The sequence below is a fragment of the Podarcis bocagei genome (genome assembly GCF_964188305.1).
Source record: "Podarcis bocagei genome assembly, chromosome: 16".
Classification (NCBI taxonomy): domain Eukaryota; kingdom Metazoa; phylum Chordata; class Lepidosauria; order Squamata; family Lacertidae; genus Podarcis; species Podarcis bocagei.
In genome coordinates this window covers 30,052,117-30,068,233 of record NC_138142.1, presented here as the reverse complement: position 1 = coordinate 30,068,233, position 16,117 = coordinate 30,052,117, and the positions used below count along the sequence as shown (strand labels likewise).

Sequence of the window (16,117 nt, the reverse complement as noted above, 5' to 3'; positions counted from 1 at the left end):
TCAGACCTTGTGGGGGGCCGGACTATATTTTGGGGGGGAAACAATGAACAAATTCCTGTGCCCCACAAATAACCCAGAGACGCGTTTTAAATAAAAGGACACATTCTACTCATGTAAAAACACACTGATTCCCGGACCATCCATGGGCTGGATTTAGAAGGTGATTGGGCCGGATCCAGCCCCCGGGCCTTAGTTTGCCTACCCATGAACTTGATGACCCAAGGGAGAAACCTACCAACTACAATTCTATAATTCTATGCTGCTTTGCATGTTGCAGAGTATTGATTTTTTAAAACAACAACAACCAGTAAGTGAAACGGAGCTGGATAGACAAATGATGGCAACTTTCATACACTCATATTTGGAGACAGGCCGTAGTTCAGTGGTGGAGTGCCTGCTTTGTATGCAGAGCTGGTTCATTCCCTGGTACCCTTTCCGAAACCCTGGACAGCCGCTGCTAGTCAGTGTGAGTAACACTGAGCTAGATGAACCAAAGGTCGTAACCAAGTACTTTCTTGTTCCCCTGTCCCTCTCACGGGATTTGTTAGCATATAACCATGAGGAAGAAGTGCTCTCTTGGTAACTCTGTGCTGCTTCGCCGTGGACAGAACACATTTTTGTAGAGGCTTGTATAATGCAATATTTTATTTGGAGGAAACGGCAGGAATCAGCCCAGAGGCCATATCTACTGAACAACCAAGACATTTCCCTTTTTATATTCTTTACTGAAAGATTAAAAAGTACATAATTGCAAGTGCACAGTGTTAGATAAGACACAAAAGAAGAAGAAAAGATAGGACCCATTTGGGAACCAAACAAATCAAGTTATTGTGGTTAACCAGACCTTAACCTAATACAGTATTTATAAAAATGAATTCCAAATATCATTGAATTTGTCCATGGCAAGTCTACATTTAGGATGAGCTAAGCCGTGTAGTATGTAACAAGGATAACGCTTCTCTAAAACATATGTTTTCTACAATATTGATAAGTTTTGGGCAGAAGGTAGTAGGGACGATCAGCATGACTGTACAGAATGATCTTAAATTTGCAGAGGGAAATACGCTTTTGGATTATACATGGAACCTAACAAAGGGACAATATGAGTGGAATCTCCGTGCCCTTACTATGGCAAAAAGACAGAAAGAATAAAAATGCAGCTCCCTTCAACGATTGGATTGAAGATATGCACAAACTCACTGCACACGAACGAGTTGTGTACAAACATGAACAACCAAGACATTTTAAAGAATAATGGCACGCCCACTTTCCAGAACATGCTCATGTGTTTAAGGTGACCATGCGCGCTCAATAATAACACCACCCTTTGCTTCATAATCAACTGTTTCCCAATCAAACATGGCGTTTCCAGGAATATTGTCGTCAAGCAGGGCGCGCTTCATTTCCTCCTGGGACAGCACCCTCTCCCACATCCTCACGTCCAGCAGCTCTCCAAAATAGGAGTCCTTGATGTCAAAGCCGCCCCCCATATTGTTTTGATCTTGACCGAGCACAATCGATGAGTCTGCGCTGATGGAGTATCCTTTCTTCAGACTCCTGGGCGGCAGACGTTTTCCGTTCACCCACAACCTCGCCAGCCCTGTGGCAGAATCCCAAGATGCACACAAAGTCTCTCTTTCAAGCGACTGTTTTTCTGGGGTCAACCCCAGGCGACTGTTTTTCTGGGGTCAACCAATACGTAGAAGCTGTATTGGTTGGGTTTGTACTTGTAGATGATGATATTGTTGTGGCTGTTCCGGGTGGCATAAGAGAAAAGGCTGTACGCACGGGTCAGGTCCGTGTAATGTTTCAGGCACACGGTGAAGGCGGTCAATGGCTGCTTTGGGGAGGCCTTCAAAACCACATGGGCAGTATTCGATGCTTGCACGAAAACGACTTGCTTCCCAGAGAGGCCTGAACCTGAAGGAAGAGGGAGGAGGAAGAGAGAATGTCGCAGCTTTCTTCAAAACTTTTTTAAAAAGTTTTTTATTAACAATTTCAACATAACAAATTATCAAAGCAAATCATCTTCATTATTCCCCCCTTTTTCCCCTCCCACCTCCCCAGCAACCCTTCCTCCCTTCCCCCTAAGACTTCCCTCAGCTCCTCTCTCTGATTTCTCAACCTATGTTAACCTCTGCATATTGTAAAATTGTATACATCCTTCTATTATATATCTAATATATTAACCCTCAGTAAATTTGTGTATGTTTATTCAAAACCTGCCAAGGAGTCCAGTTCATTTTGTTGTCTTTTTAGATAATTTATAAAAGGCTCCCGTTCTTCCTTAAAGTCACAGTTATCTTTGTCTCGCAGTTTGCATATCAATTTTGCCAGTTCTGCATAGTTCATCAGTTTCTCTTGCCACTGTTCTTTTGTCGGGGTTTCCTCATTCTTCCATCCTTGCGCAATCAAGACTCTTGCCACTGTTGTCGAAAACATAAATTCTTTATAGCTTTCTTCAAAACTTTTCACCTGAGCAGGTGCGACAAAGAGGAGATGCTCAAGAGAACCTCTCACTTCTCCTTCGTTGCTCAGCTGCAACACAACAGCCCTGCAGTGCTGCCAGTGGGTTTTCTTCTCTGGTAGTTGCTGCTGCGACCCTCCTTGCTCTTGCAGACCCAGATGGGAGGGGACCTGGCATGCACCGGGGCAATGACATGTAAAAAGGTTCTGAGCCAGTGCCCCAGCGCTCCTCAGGTCAAACCCCCCTCCACCCAGTGCTTATGTGGCTTATGTGTGTTTTCCAAGTGAAATGGTCCATGCCCTGCTCCTCTCCTGTGTGAGTGTCTGAGGGCCCTGCTCCTTCCTGCCACTTACCACCTGGTCCAGGGCGGGGCCTGAAGCCTCACAGGGACTGCTGCGCTCTGCTGCCCAGGAGGACTCGAGTTTGTAGGGCAGCAGTTGAAGAAGGAGCAAAAAGGGTTTTCTTGTGTGTGTGTGTTTCTTGTGGCTGATTAGCTGTTTTCCCTGTGTAAAGGTCAGAGGGGGCAGGGTTTCTGTTGAGGCAGGGGATTAGCTGTGGGAGGAGCTTATCAGAGTTTGTAGGGCAGCAGTTGAAGAAGGAGCAAAAAGGGTTTTCTTGTGTGTGTGTGTTTCTTGTGGCTGATTAGCTGTTTTCCCTGTGTAAAGGTCAGAAGGGGCAGGGTTTCTGTTGAGGCAGGGGATTAGCTGTGGGAGGAGCTTATCAGAGTTTGTAGGGCAGCAGTTGAAGAAGGAGCAAAAAGGGTTTTCTTGTGTGTGTGTGTTTCTTGTGGCTGATTAGCTGTTTTCCCTGTGTAAAGGTCAGAGGGGGCAGGGTTTCTGTTGAGGCAGGGGATTAGCTGTGGGAGGAGCTTATCAGAGTTTGTAGGGCAGCAGTTGAAGAAGGAGCAAAAAGGGTTTTCTTGTGTGTGTGTGTTTCTTGTGGCTGATTAGCTGTTTTCCCTGTGTAAAGGTCAGAGGGGGCAGGGTTTCTGTTGAGGCAGGGGATTAGCTGTGGGAGGAGCTTATCAGAGTTTGTAGGGCAGCAGTTGAAGAAGGAGCAAAAAGGGTTTTCTTGTGTGTGTGTGTTTCTTGTGGCTGATTAGCTGTTTTCCCTGTGTAAAGGTCAGAGGGGGCAGGGTTTCTGTTGAGGCAGGGGATTAGCTGTGGGAGGAGCTTATCAGAGTTTGTAGGGCAGCGGCGCGCGCCTAGCGGCGCGCGCAGTTATATCCATCTTTTAGATTTAGGGGAGCTAGTCTCAAACGTTTGTTGGGGGAGACCTAGGGTTTTTTTTGTGTGTGGGCGAAGTTATTTGTCCTGTCTTCAAGCTTTTTATGATGGAGGACCTCTGTAGCCACCCCCAACAACACGATCTCAAGATGGAAGGGGAGGGAACAGCTGCAGTCGCCTGCGATTCCTGCGCAATGTTTGCCATCTTGCCAAAGGTTGCAGGCAGCTTCACCTGCAGCAATTGCATGTTGATTGCCCTTTTAAAAGACAAAGTCCAGCAACTGGAGGAACGTGTAGCTACGCTCCAAAGAATTAGAGAGCTGGAGCTCTTCTTGGAAGCAACAGAGCACACCGTCCCCACCAAGGAGGAGACAGGGGACTCCCCTGAGAAGGAGGCTAGTTCATCAACACAGGAGCCAGATATATGGAGAAACGTGACTCAAAGAAGTAGGAGGCCCAGGGTTCACTCTGATTGTTTAGAAATACACAATCGCTTTGAGGTCCTCTCCCCTAGCATGGAAGACGAAGAGCAGACTCCATTTGAGGATCTCTCCCTCATTACAGTCGATCAGGTATATGAAGACGAGCAGCAAAGTCAGTCCTCAGGGAATGTGCAGGCGACCTTGGAACGGACAGCTCACGGAAGAACCCCGACCAAACCCAAGAGGAGGCGTGTAGTGGTGATAGGGGATTCCCTACTGAGGGGAACAGAAGCAGTGATCTGTGGGCCTGACAAGATGTCTCGGGAAGTGTGCTGTCTCCCCGGGGCTAAGATCCAAGATGTAACTGAAGGACTGCAAGGAATCATAAAACCCACTGACAAATACCCCTTCCTCTTGGTTCATGTGGGAACCAATGACACTGCAAGCAATAGCCTCCAGAAGATCAAAAGAGACTACGAGGCTCTCGGCAGGAAATTGAAGCAACTAAATGCACAAATTGTCATCTCGTCTGTCCTCCCAGTTGAACGACGTGGCCCAGGGAGAGAGGGGAAAATAGTGGAAGTGAACAGCTGGCTTCGCAAATGGTGTAAACAGGAACGGTTTGGATTCTTAGATCACGGACTGCAGTTTCTTGAAGATGGACTTCTGGCAAGTGATGGGCTGCACCTCACAACGGTTGGGAGAAATGTTTTTGCCAAAAATCTCAGAAACCTCATCAGGAGGGCTTTAAACTGACTAATGTGAGGGAGGGAGACAGTGCTCCTGAAGGTAGGAGTCTATCAATTAATGAAGATGATCATCCAAATGTCATAGACCAAATGGAGCAAACAGCACGCGGACCTAGTGGTGGGAGGAAAAAATCCTTAAATAAGAGACACGGGGGAATGATTAATGGACTTCAATGTCTGTACACTAATGCGCAAAGCATGGGAAATAAACAAGATGAGCTTGAGCTCTTGGTACAGCAAACTAAATATGACATAATAGGCATCACTGAAACCTGGTGGGATAAGTCCCACGATTGGAATGTAATAATGGGGGGATACAATCTATTTCAGAGAAACAGACCAGACAAGAAAGGAGGAGGAGTGGCTTTATATGTCAGGGATGTGTATACCTGTGAAGAGATCCAAGATTTAGAACCTCAAAGCCAATGTGAGAGCATTTGGGTCAAAATTAAGGGAGAGAAGAATAACAGAGACCTCATTGTGGGAGTTTACTATAGATCCCCAAGCCAAACGGAGGACATAGATGATGCCTTCCTGGAACAGATGGCCAAGCATGCAAAAGGAAGGGAGATAGTAGTAATGGGGGACTTCAATTACCCGGATATTTGTTGGACGTCAAACTCAGCCAAGAACATAAGGTCAAACAGATTCCTCACTGGCCTTGCAGACAACTTCATTGTCCAGAAAGTGGGAGAAGCAACAAGAGGAACAGCCATTTTAGATCTCGTCCTAACCAATGTTGATGACCTGGTTAGTGGGGTAGATGTGGAAGGATCATTAGGCGCGAGTGATCATGCTCTTCTGAAGTTTACTATACAGCGGAAAGGAGCAGCCAAGCATACTAGGACTCAATTTCTTGACTTTAAGAAAGCCGACTTCATAAAACTTAGGGAAGTGCTGGGTGAGATCCCATGGACAGCAATACTAAAAGGAAAGGGAGTTCATGATGGCTGGGAGTTTGTTAAGAGGGAGATAGTAAAAGCACAATGTCAAGCAATACCAATGAGACGGAAACATGGAAGGTGCCTAAAGAAGCCAGGGTGGCTATCTAAAGAACTTTTAACTGAATTAAGATTAAAAAAGGATGTGTACAAAAAATGGAAAAGGGGGGAAACCACCAAAGAGGAATTCAAACAAATAGCCAGCACGTGTAGACACAAAGTCAGAAAAGCTAAAGCACAGAATGAACTCAGGCTCGCTAGAGAGGTTAAAAGCAACAAAAAAGGCTTTTATGGGTATGTTCGTAGCAAAAGGAAGAACAAAGAAACAGTGGGGTCACTCAGAGGAGAAGATGGTGAAATGCAAACAGGGGACACAGAAAGGGCTGAACTCCTCAATGCCTTCTTTGCCTCAGTCTTCTCCGATAAAGAAAACAATGCCCGACCTGAAGAATTTGGAGCAAATGATTCAGCAAAGGAAACACAGCCCAGAATAACTAAGGAGACAGTACAAGAATATTTGGCTAGTTTAGATGTATTCAAGTCTCCAGGGCCAGATGAACTGCATCCAAGAGTATTAAAAGAACTGGCAGATGTGATCTCAGAACCACTGGCAGTCATCTTCGAGAAATCCTGGAGAACAGGCGAAGTCCCGGCAGACTGGAGGAGGGCAAATGTTGTCCCTATTTTCAAAAAGGGGAAAAGAGAGGACCCAAATAATTACCGCCCAGTCAGTCTGACATCAATAGCAGGGAAGATTCTGGAGCAGATCATTAAGCAAACAGTCTGTGAGCACCTAGAAAGGAATGCTGTGATCACCAATAGTCAGCATGGATTTCTGAAAAATAAGTCATGTCAGACTAACCTGATCTCATTTTTTGACAGAATTACAAGCCTGGTAGATGAAGGGAACTCAGTGGATATAGCCTACCTTGATTTCAGTAAGGCATTTGACAAGGTGCCCCATGATATTCTTGTAAAGAAGCTGGTAAAATGCGGTCTTGACTCTGCTACCACTCAGTGGATTTGAAACTGGCTGACTGACCGAACCCAAAGGGTGCTCATCAATGGTTCCTCTTCATCCTGGAGAAGAGTGACTAGTGGGGTGCCACAGGGTTCTGTCTTGGGCCCGGTCTTATTTAACATCTTTATCAACGACTTGGATGATGGACTCAAGGGCATCCTGATCAAATTTGCAGATGACACCAAACTGGGAGGGGTGGCTAACACCCCAGAGGACAGGATCACACTTCAAAACGACCTTGACAGATTAGAGAACTGGGCAAAAACAAACAAAATGAATTTTAACAGGGAGAAATGTAAAGTATTGCACTTGGGCAAAAAAAATGAGAGGCACAAATACAAGATGGGTGACACCTGGCTTGAGAGCAGTACATGTGAAAAGGATCTAGGAGTCTTGGTTGACCACAAACTTGACATGAGCCAACAGTGTGACGCGGCAGCTAAAAAAGCCAATGCAATTCTGGGCAGCATCAATAGGAGTATAGCATCTAGATCAAGGGAAGTAATAGTGCCACTGTATTCTGCTCTGGTCAGACCACACCTGGAGTACTGTGTCCAGTTCTGGGCACCACAATTCAAGAAGGACACTGACAAACTGGAACGTGTCCAGAGGAGGGCAACCAAAATGGTCCAAGGCCTGGAAACGATGCCTTATGAGGAACGGCTAAGGGAGCTGGGCATGTTTAGCCTGGAGAAGAGGAGGTTAAGGGGTGATATGATAGCCATGTTCAAATATATAAAAGGATGTCACATAGAGGAGGGAGAAAGGTTGTTTTCTGCTGCTCCAGAGAAGCGGACACGGAGCAATGGATCCAAACTACAAGAAAGAAGATTCCACCTAAACATTAGGAAGAACTTCCTGACAGTAAGAGCTGTTCGACAGTGGAATTTGCTACCAAGGAGTGTGGTGGAGTCTCCTACTTTGGAGGTCTTTAAGCAGAGGCTTGACAACCATATGTCAGGAGTGCTCTGATGGTGTTTCCTGCTTGGCAGGGGGTTGGACTCGATGGCCCTTGTGGTCTCTTCCAACTCTATGATTCTATGATTCTATGATTCTATGACTCTCCTGTGTGAGTGTCTGAGGGCCCTGCTCCTGGCACTCACCACCTGGCCCAGGGCAGGGCCTGACAGGCCTCACAGGGACGGCTGCTGTCACTGCTGCTGCGGCCCAGGGGGATCCGGAGGGGTGCAGAGTTCTTTTTAAAATGTTTTAAAATTTTCCTTTTCCTTTTTATTTTATTTTTTTGTATATGCGGGGACGGGGATGGGATGGATGTTTAGCTGGGAATTTGTTTGATTTTGATGGATTTGTAATTTTTACAGTTTTTTATTTGTATTGTTTTTTGTTTTCTGGGGTTTTTTTGTTTTGTTTTTATTGTTTTAAGGTCTTATTTTGTTCTTAAGGGGAGGGGTCAGGGCTGCTGGGGAGTGGGTCCCAGCCAACAAAATGGCTGGGGCATGTTCCACAGAGGGGGATGCGCTGGGACAACCAATCTCAGTGATCACGGGTAGGAGGAGGTGTTACGCTAAGACAAGACCATGTCATTACAGAGGAGGCAGGTTTAGTCATTGTCTGAGGACTATCCCTGCCTCCGGGTCTGGTCCTGACCGGATGGATACTAGAATCAGCAAGGGATACCCACATGACCTGAAGGTGCTGCTGTGCAATGCCAGGTCAATGATTCATAAGACCACTGCCATCCATGACTTGATCATGGATGGAGGATTTGACTTGGCATGTGTAACAGAGACTTGGTTGGATGAAGCAGATGGGCCTGTTCTTGCCACTGCTTGTCCTCCAGGTTTCTCTTACGCACAGCAACCCAGGCCTTGTGGGCGGGGAGGGGGGGTTGCAGTGATTTTTAGGAATTCATTAGTTTGCACCAGGCGTCCTATTGGGAAGACCCAGTTCTCTGAGTGCATGTTCTGGAAGTTGGGCAATAGAGGCAGTACAGGATTCCTTTTGGTGTACCGACCTCCCCGCTGCACCAAGGATTCCCTGCCCGAGCTGCTTCAGGTCGTGGCGGATGTTCTCCCGGAGACACCTAGTTTGGTTGTCCTAGGGGATTTTAATATCCATGCCGACATGACCTTACAAGGGGCCGCTCTGGACTTCTTGGAAAGCATGGCCTCCATGGGGCTGTCCCTGAATAAGTTTGGCCCAACCCATAGCCACGGACATGCCTTGGACCTGGTGTTTACCTCCATGGATGTTGGTGATCTGACACTAAGTAAAAGCGAAACGAAAGAAGTGCCATGGTCAGACCACTTCCTGGTGCAACTTGACTTCTCCGCGACCCATCCCCTCTGCAGGGAGGTGGGACCAATTTGGATGGTCCGTCCCCGCCACTTAATGGATCCAAATGGTTTCCAGAGAGTGGTAGGGGATGCTTTATCCCATGTTGATGGCCTTTCAGCTGATTCCCTGGTGGCCCACTGGAATGTGGAGTTAACCAGGGCTATTGACTGTTTGGCTCCGAAGCGCCCTCTCCGATTGCATGGAGCCCGGACAGCCCCATGGTTTTCCACGGATCTGAGGGCAATGAAACTGGGAGGGGTGACTAACACCCCAGAGGACAGGATCACACTTCAAAACGACCTTGACAGATTAGAGAACTGGGCCAAAACAAACAAGATGAACTTTAACAGGGAGAAATGTAAAGTATTGCACTTGGGCAAAAAAAATGAGAGGCACAAATACAAGATGGGTGACACCTGGCTTGAGAGCAGTACATGTGAAAAGGATCTAGGAGTCTTGGTTGACCACAAACTTGACATGAGCCAACAGTGTGACGCGGCAGCTAAAAAAGCCAATGCAATTCTGGGCTGCATCAATAGGAGTATAGCATCTAGATCAAGGGAAGTAATAGGGCCACTGTATTCTGCTCTGGTCAGACCTCACCTGGAGTACTGTGTCCAGTTCTGGGCACCACAGTTCAAGAAGGACACTGACAAACTGGAACGTGTCCAGAGGAGGGCAACCAAAATGGTCAAAGGCCTGGAAACGATGCCTTATGAGGAACGGCTAAGGGAGCTGGGCATGTTTAGCCTGGAGAAGAGGAGGTTAAGGGGTGATATGATAGCCATGTTCAAATATATAAAAGGATGTCACATAGAGGAGGGAGAAAGGTTGTTTTCTGCTGCTCCAGAGAAGCAGACACGGAGCAATGGATCCAAACTACAAGAAAGAAGATTCCACCTAAACATTAGGAAGAACTTCCTGACAGTAAGAGCTGTTCGACAGTGGAATTTGCTGCCGAGGAGTGTGGTGGAGTCTCCTTCTTTGGAGGTCTTTAAGCAGGAGTGCTCTGATGGTGTTTCCTGCTTGGCAGGGGGTTGGACTCGATGGCCCTTGTGGTCTCTTCCAACTCTATGATTCTATGATTCTAAGTGGGGAAATGGCTTTTGCTAAGAACGAATATACCCGTGAAAACAACATACGAAAATGAACTACAGTATATTATTAGAAAGTGCTTGCAAGCACGTGGGCGTCCGTCCAAACTATATACTTAAATGCGTTTCTTAGAAGAAGCTACCTTTTAAGATGCTGAAAGATTGCTGCGTTGAACTAGTTGGTCCCTTTCAACTCTGCGATTCTATGATTTGCACGAGGATTTTTTTTTTTTTTTAAAAAGGGGGGAAATGCAAAAAAAAAAAAAAAAATATGCTGCAGAAATGTAGGAGAACCGAATTGAAGATTGGTAAGGGTGGTGTAAAATGAAAGGCCGAAACTGGCAACCCTTTCCTGGGGAACGAACTCCCTTTTCGAGTCGGACGTGACCGCCAGGACCCGCTGAAGGCGGACGGGGCTTGCGGAGGAGAGTCCAACGCGCGCTGGAGGGCGCAGGAGGCGGCGCTGGGCTGGGCGCGACCCGGGAGTGGATGCGCCTGGGCGGGGCGCAGGAGGGCGGCTGATCCGCGGGAAGGAAGGAAGGGCGGACGGCTGTGCTGCTCATGGCTGGCGAGGAGCGGGGCCCGGCGCGGCTGGCGCTGCCTTCTTTGCCCGGGGCGCCCCGGGAGCGGCTCCACTTGCTCCCCTGCGCGGTCCGGCACGACGGCGCCGCTGCGGTGCGGCGATACTTCGCGCCGGCCATTCGACGGCCCGGAGAACCGGACGGTGAGCGAAGCAGGAGGAGAGTGGGATGCAGACCCCTTGGGCAGCCGGTTATGGGGCACTAAGGCCCCATTGGATCGAGAGGGACTTTTATCTGTCCGGGTGGACTTGGGGAAGGGGGTAGGATTTGCTCTGCAAGGGGGGAGAGAAATGGCGCAGAATCCGAACTCGGGGCCCCGTCGAACTCAGTGCAGTCTTGTATCTCGAAGTAGGCCTGGTCTGCGGACACACCATATCTGCTTAAAGCACGTTTTCCCACCCCACCACCCAAAATAATAATAATAAAAAAGAATTCTAGGCAGTGTAGTTTTAGCCCTCACAAAGTTATAATTCCCAGCATCCCTTAACAAACTACAGTGCCCATAATTCTCCGAGGGGAAAAGAGTGTGCTTTAAAGAAACTTTGTGTAGTCTCCACCCTGGAGTGGATTGCGCTGCGAGGGGTTGGTGCTGCTTGAAGTAAATGGGGCAGGGGAGACGGAAGGGGTGTTACCTTGGTAGGCTCAGACTTCCGAGGGCAGTAATGGACCACCAGGGAGGGGATGGGAGAGGGTGGACGGGGGAGAAGAGGACTGGGTTCCTGCACCTTTGAACAATATCTGCCTAAATTCCCTCTTCTGGACAGCTATGAAAGGTGCAGGAGCCCTGAATCCCTTGTCCATCTAGAACAAACAAAGGTGCTTTCTACCAGAAAAGACCGCTTAGCCCATCTAGGTCAATGTTGTCTACAATGGCTGGCAGTGATTCTCCAGCGCCTCAGGCAGGATGTTCCTACCCTAGAGATGCCAGGGATTGAACCTACAACCTTCTGCATGCAAAGCACGAGCTCCAACCACTGAGCTCTGGCCCTTCTGCGCTGCTTAGGTATTTAATGTTGTATTACACACCCTGGAAGAGTGTGTATGGAATCCAGTAATAACGTATTTATTTATTTAGAAGGCTTGGGGTTTTTTTACCAAAATAAAAATTATCACAAGAAAAACGACACCATAGAAATGCCTCCTATAAGTAACAGAATTGCTCAGGTGGCGTTTCCTGCCTTCAAGGCTAGACCTCCCTTGGTCTTGTTCCCCGAGTTGAACGAGGATCTCAATTCAACCCCAAGGCTTTGCTGGCTGCCATAACTGCCAGTCTTCAACATCCTCTGAGGTCTTCTGGGGCTGATCAGCTCCAAGTCCCTCAACCTATCATGGAAGCAAGCCTTCCCTTACTGGCGGCCGGTGCTGCGATTTGGAGTAGCCTTTGTGGCATAAGAGTTTTGTGACCCAAAACATTCCTCGATCACAGCTGCTGACACCGGGCCCTCTCCCCCACACCCATTATATTAACGATAAAATAATATGCTAAAAGAATAAACTGACTGTCACTCTAGAAGCCTGTCAGAAATTTGCTCATTTCCCTCTCTCTTTCCTTCCCTAGTTTCACAATATATTGTGATAAAACAACAATATTGACTATGTTAGAACAGAGTGGCTGGGGAAACTCAGCCAGATGGGTGGGGTATACCGTATTTTTCGCACCATAGGGCGCACCGGACCATAGGGCGCACCCAGTTTTTAGGGGGGGAAATCAAGAAAAAAATCTTTTCCCCCCCCCCAGGCCCAGAGAGCAGCGGAGGGGTTGCTCGCAGCTATGGAGCAAGCCAAGTTTTGGCTTCCCCTTTAGCCCCATGCAGCCTCTCCTTGCCGGGAGACGCTGCGCAGGGCTAAAGAAGCCATAGCCCCGTGCAGCCTCTCCTTGCGGAGGGGTTGCGCGCAGCTATGGAAGAAGGCAAGGCAGCGAGCGGGGTGGATCCCGCTCGCTGTTTTGCCTTCCCCTTTAGCCCCGCGCAGCATCTCCTTGCCGGGAGACGCTGCGCAGGGCTTTCCTGGCTATGGAAGAAGGCAAGGCAGCGAGCGGAGTGGATCCCGCTCGCTGTTTTGCCTTCCCCTTTAGCCCCGCGCAGCGTCTCCTTGCCGGGAGACGCTGCGCAGGGCTTTCCTGGCTAGGGAAGAAGGCAAGGCAGCGAGCGGGGTGGATCCCGCTCGCTGTTTTGCCTTCCCCTTTAGCCCCGCGCAGCGTCTCCTTGCCGGGAGACGCTGCGCAGGGCTTTCCTGGCTAGGGAAGAAGGCAAGGCAGCGAGCGGGGTGGATCCCGCTCGCTGTTTTGCCTTCCCCTTTAGCCCCGCGCAGCGTCTCCTTGCCGGGAGACGCTGCGCAGGGCTTTCCTGGCTAGGGAAGAAGGCAAGGCAGCGAGCGGGGTGGATCCCGCTCACTGTTTTGCCTTCCCCTTTAGCCCCGCGCAGCGTCTCCTTGCCGGGAGACGCTGCGCAGGGCTTTCCTGGCTAGGGAAGAAGGCAAGGCAGCGAGCGGGGTGGATCCCGCTCGCTGTTTTGCCTTCCCCTTTAGCCCCGCGCAGCGTCTCCTTGCCGGGAGACGCTGCGCAGGGCTTTCCTGGCTTCTCTGGGAGGTGGGGGGATTCCCCCACCTCCCGCAAAACCAGCAGAAGCCGCGCGCACTTTAAAAGGGCTGCACGGCTTCTCCTGGCTTTCCTGGGAGGTGGGAGAAGGGACTGATGCGGCCAGTCAGTCCCTTCTCCCTCCTGTGGAAAAGCCCGCAAGAGCGCACGGAGCTTGTGTGCGGCTCTTGGGGGCTTTTCCCACCTGCCTCCCCCCCCCTGCATTCGCTCCATAGGACGCACACACATTTTCCCTTGCTTTTTAGGAGGGAAAAAGTGCGTCCTATGGTGCGAAAAATACGGTAAATAAATTATTATTATTATTATTATTATTATTATTATTATTATTATTATTATCATTATTATTAGGAGCAATAACACATGAGTTTTGCATGCTGGTGGTTCTAGGAGGGATTTCCAGTTTAAAGGGACTGGAGAGCAGGTGGGGAGCCCCCTCTACCTGGAAAGCCCAGACTGAGGATCTATGTTTGTTTGTTTTTGTCCTCTGTCACCCTGCATTGCCCAGCAGAGGCATCCGTATCCTTCCGTGGGCGGAGCCTAAAAGGGAAGGAAGTCCTCGTACCTGAGGGCTACATGGGGCTGGTCCTGGAGGAAGATGATGCAGCTTTGCAGGTGAGTTGTTGGGTGGGTAGAGCCTGGAGAGGGGAGGGTTAATCCCCGGGTCCCCATTGACTGTCCCTTCTTTCCTACAGGAGCGGCAGGTGCGGGTGAAGTCTACCTTTGAGTCACTCACTGTCTGGAACCTGGAGCAGGCCCCCAACAGCAGTGATGAGATCCTCATGTCCTTACAATGGCCAAAGATTGCTGAAGGGGTGCGTATCTTATCTATAAAGGGGCAGGGAAGCTCAGGGTGGGCATGTCCACTTGGAAGCATACCTTCAATTTTGGTATTATTCCTGTAAGTCACGGAAAGGAGCTGGGTATGGTTAGGGTAAAGATGTGAGAGCTGGGTATCTAACAGTCTTCATGTAGTATCTGCAGTTGCTGTACGGCTCTTGTGTTTGTTTTGCTTTACTTTCTTATGTTGTATTTTATTGTGCCCCATAGAATCCAGATCGTAATACCGTAAAATAAATTTTAAAATGCAATCAAAAATCAGTATATTTAATGCAGACACACTGGAGAGCACCTGAAAGTTTGCGGACTAGTTTGGGAACCCGTTCTAGATTTCTGGATTTCCTGTGGCAATTAAGAGCTGGGTTGGGGAGCACTTAGCCCTCCAGTGCTGTTGGACTCACTATCAGCCCCTGGCAGCCTGGCCAATGGTCAAGGATGATGGGAGTGGTAGTCCAACAGCACCTAAAGGGCCACAGGTTCCCTAGCCTTGATCTCCAGGGTCCCCTCCAGCTCTGATTCCATAGGGCAAATACTTTAAAAACATGCTTCTGGAGAAACAGACGCTCCAGTAAACATTGGCCTTATTGTGCATTTTGGGAGGCGAGGGTTTTGGTGCTGTTCCCTCCCCACCCATAATCTGTGGCAGGGGGCGGCAAAGGCAGGAAACACGCACAGCACCAAAATCAAATAGGGTGAAGCTGAATAAGTGCAGGGCTGCATTGGTAGAGTTTGACACTGATGCCGCCTTGCTCAGCCTAGCAGCTTTCTTGCCTTGACTCCTCTCTGAGAGTGGCTTAATTCTGCAGTTCCTCCTCTCCGACTAGAAACACCGTCTCTTCTACGTTGTTAGGGACGGTGTCTGGTCAGACCGACTCTTACGTGCATCTTGTGGGCAGGAATGTGGCTGTAGCAGGTGGGGAAACCATAGCCCTTCAGCTGCTGTGAGACTCTGACTCCCATCAACCTCAACCAGTGGTCAGGGATGGAGATGAGAGTTGTAGCCCAATAACTTCTGCTGGGAGGCTGCTGGTTCCCCATCCCTCCTCAAAAGGATCCTTTTTGTTCCCTTGTAGATCCATGCTCCTGTGGCTGATGAAGAATGAGATGGGAGCTTGTGACTGCTGGTGACATGGAAGTAAAAAAAACACAACAGGCTGCACTTCGAACTCTGTATTGGATTTTTTGGGGGTGGGGGGCTAAGGAGTCCTTTTTCTGCAGGCCTCTCATTTTCAGATTGGATGCTGTTGCTAACTCAGCCCCACCAATGTGCAGATCTGTGCTTTCCTTGCATTCAGCCTTTTCTTTTACAGTATTACCATTCAAGTGGAACTTTGCTTTCGATCTTGGTCTATCTCTGCAATATTTTTTTTTAAAGCAAGTTTTTGTGGGCTCACTCCTCACCAAAGTGACTTTTGAGAATGTGCTCTATCAAGTCAAAGGATCCTGCTGCCACACCTGGTTCTGGTGGTTTCCCTCAACTACGTGAGGGAAACACTGCTTTAATTTCCACGCTTTCTGTCTCCCAGGAAAATCTTGCAACTCCAGAGTTTTGGACACCCCTATCTTTTCACAGAGCTGTAGTTCCTACAGTTCCTCAGGAAGAGCGCCAGGGTAGTGGAAATGGATTTTAAACACACTTAGTTTGTATTGCAAAGACTCAGCTTTGAAAACCCCTTACAAGGTAAAGTGATTGTGGCTCCTTATATGGCATATACTTACACCACAGCTCACCAGCAACCCCAAATCCTGGGAACTATAGTTGCAATTCCCGTAATAAACGTAACGTTTCCAGAATTCTTTAAATGTATAATGTGTACGCAGCCATCGCTTCAACTGCTTCAGGCTGTAGTGGCTCTGGCCTATAAGCCTTTTCCTTCTCAGGCTC

The 16,117-nt window shown here is 48.7% G+C and overlaps 1 protein-coding gene and 1 pseudogene across 3 annotated transcripts; one reads left to right on the top strand and one right to left on the bottom strand.

The window, feature by feature from the left end:
- Positions 1-627: 627 nt before the first annotated feature.
- On the bottom strand, positions 628-10,781 carry LOC308575579 (serum amyloid P-component pseudogene; annotated as a pseudogene). Its single transcript has 3 exons — positions 10,584-10,781; positions 2,476-2,637; positions 628-1,957 (listed from the first exon to the last, which is right to left on the bottom strand). The product of its transcript is annotated as a serum amyloid P-component pseudogene (transcript).
- Positions 10,734-16,026, top strand: RNASEH2C (ribonuclease H2 subunit C). 2 transcript variants are annotated; one of them, XM_081175369.1, is made up of 4 exons: positions 10,734-10,942; positions 13,901-14,007; positions 14,088-14,207; positions 15,306-16,026. In XM_081175369.1, the coding sequence occupies exons 1-4, from the start codon at positions 10,780-10,782 to the stop codon at positions 15,333-15,335; spliced, it is 420 nt and encodes a 139-aa protein (XP_081031495.1). In that variant the 5' UTR covers positions 10,734-10,779; the 3' UTR covers positions 15,336-16,026. The 2 variants fall into 2 exon arrangements, with proteins under 2 accessions (XP_081031495.1, XP_081031496.1); XM_081175370.1 differs by having other exon boundaries at positions 10,735-10,942; positions 13,904-14,007.
- The last annotated feature ends 91 nt before the right edge of the window (positions 16,027-16,117 follow it).

Bases quoted from the DNA above. Each gene is read 5' to 3' on its own strand.
- RNASEH2C (XM_081175369.1), top strand. From the start codon at position 10,780: ATGGCTGGCGAGGAGCGGGGCCCGGCGCGGCTGGCGCTGCCTTCTTTG. The intron at 14,008-14,087 runs GTGAGTTGTTGG...TCTTTCCTACAG, and splicing joins AAGATGATGCAGCTTTGCAG to GAGCGGCAGGTGCGGGTGAA. The intron at 14,208-15,305 runs GTGCGTATCTTA...GTTCCCTTGTAG, and splicing joins GGCCAAAGATTGCTGAAGGG to ATCCATGCTCCTGTGGCTGA.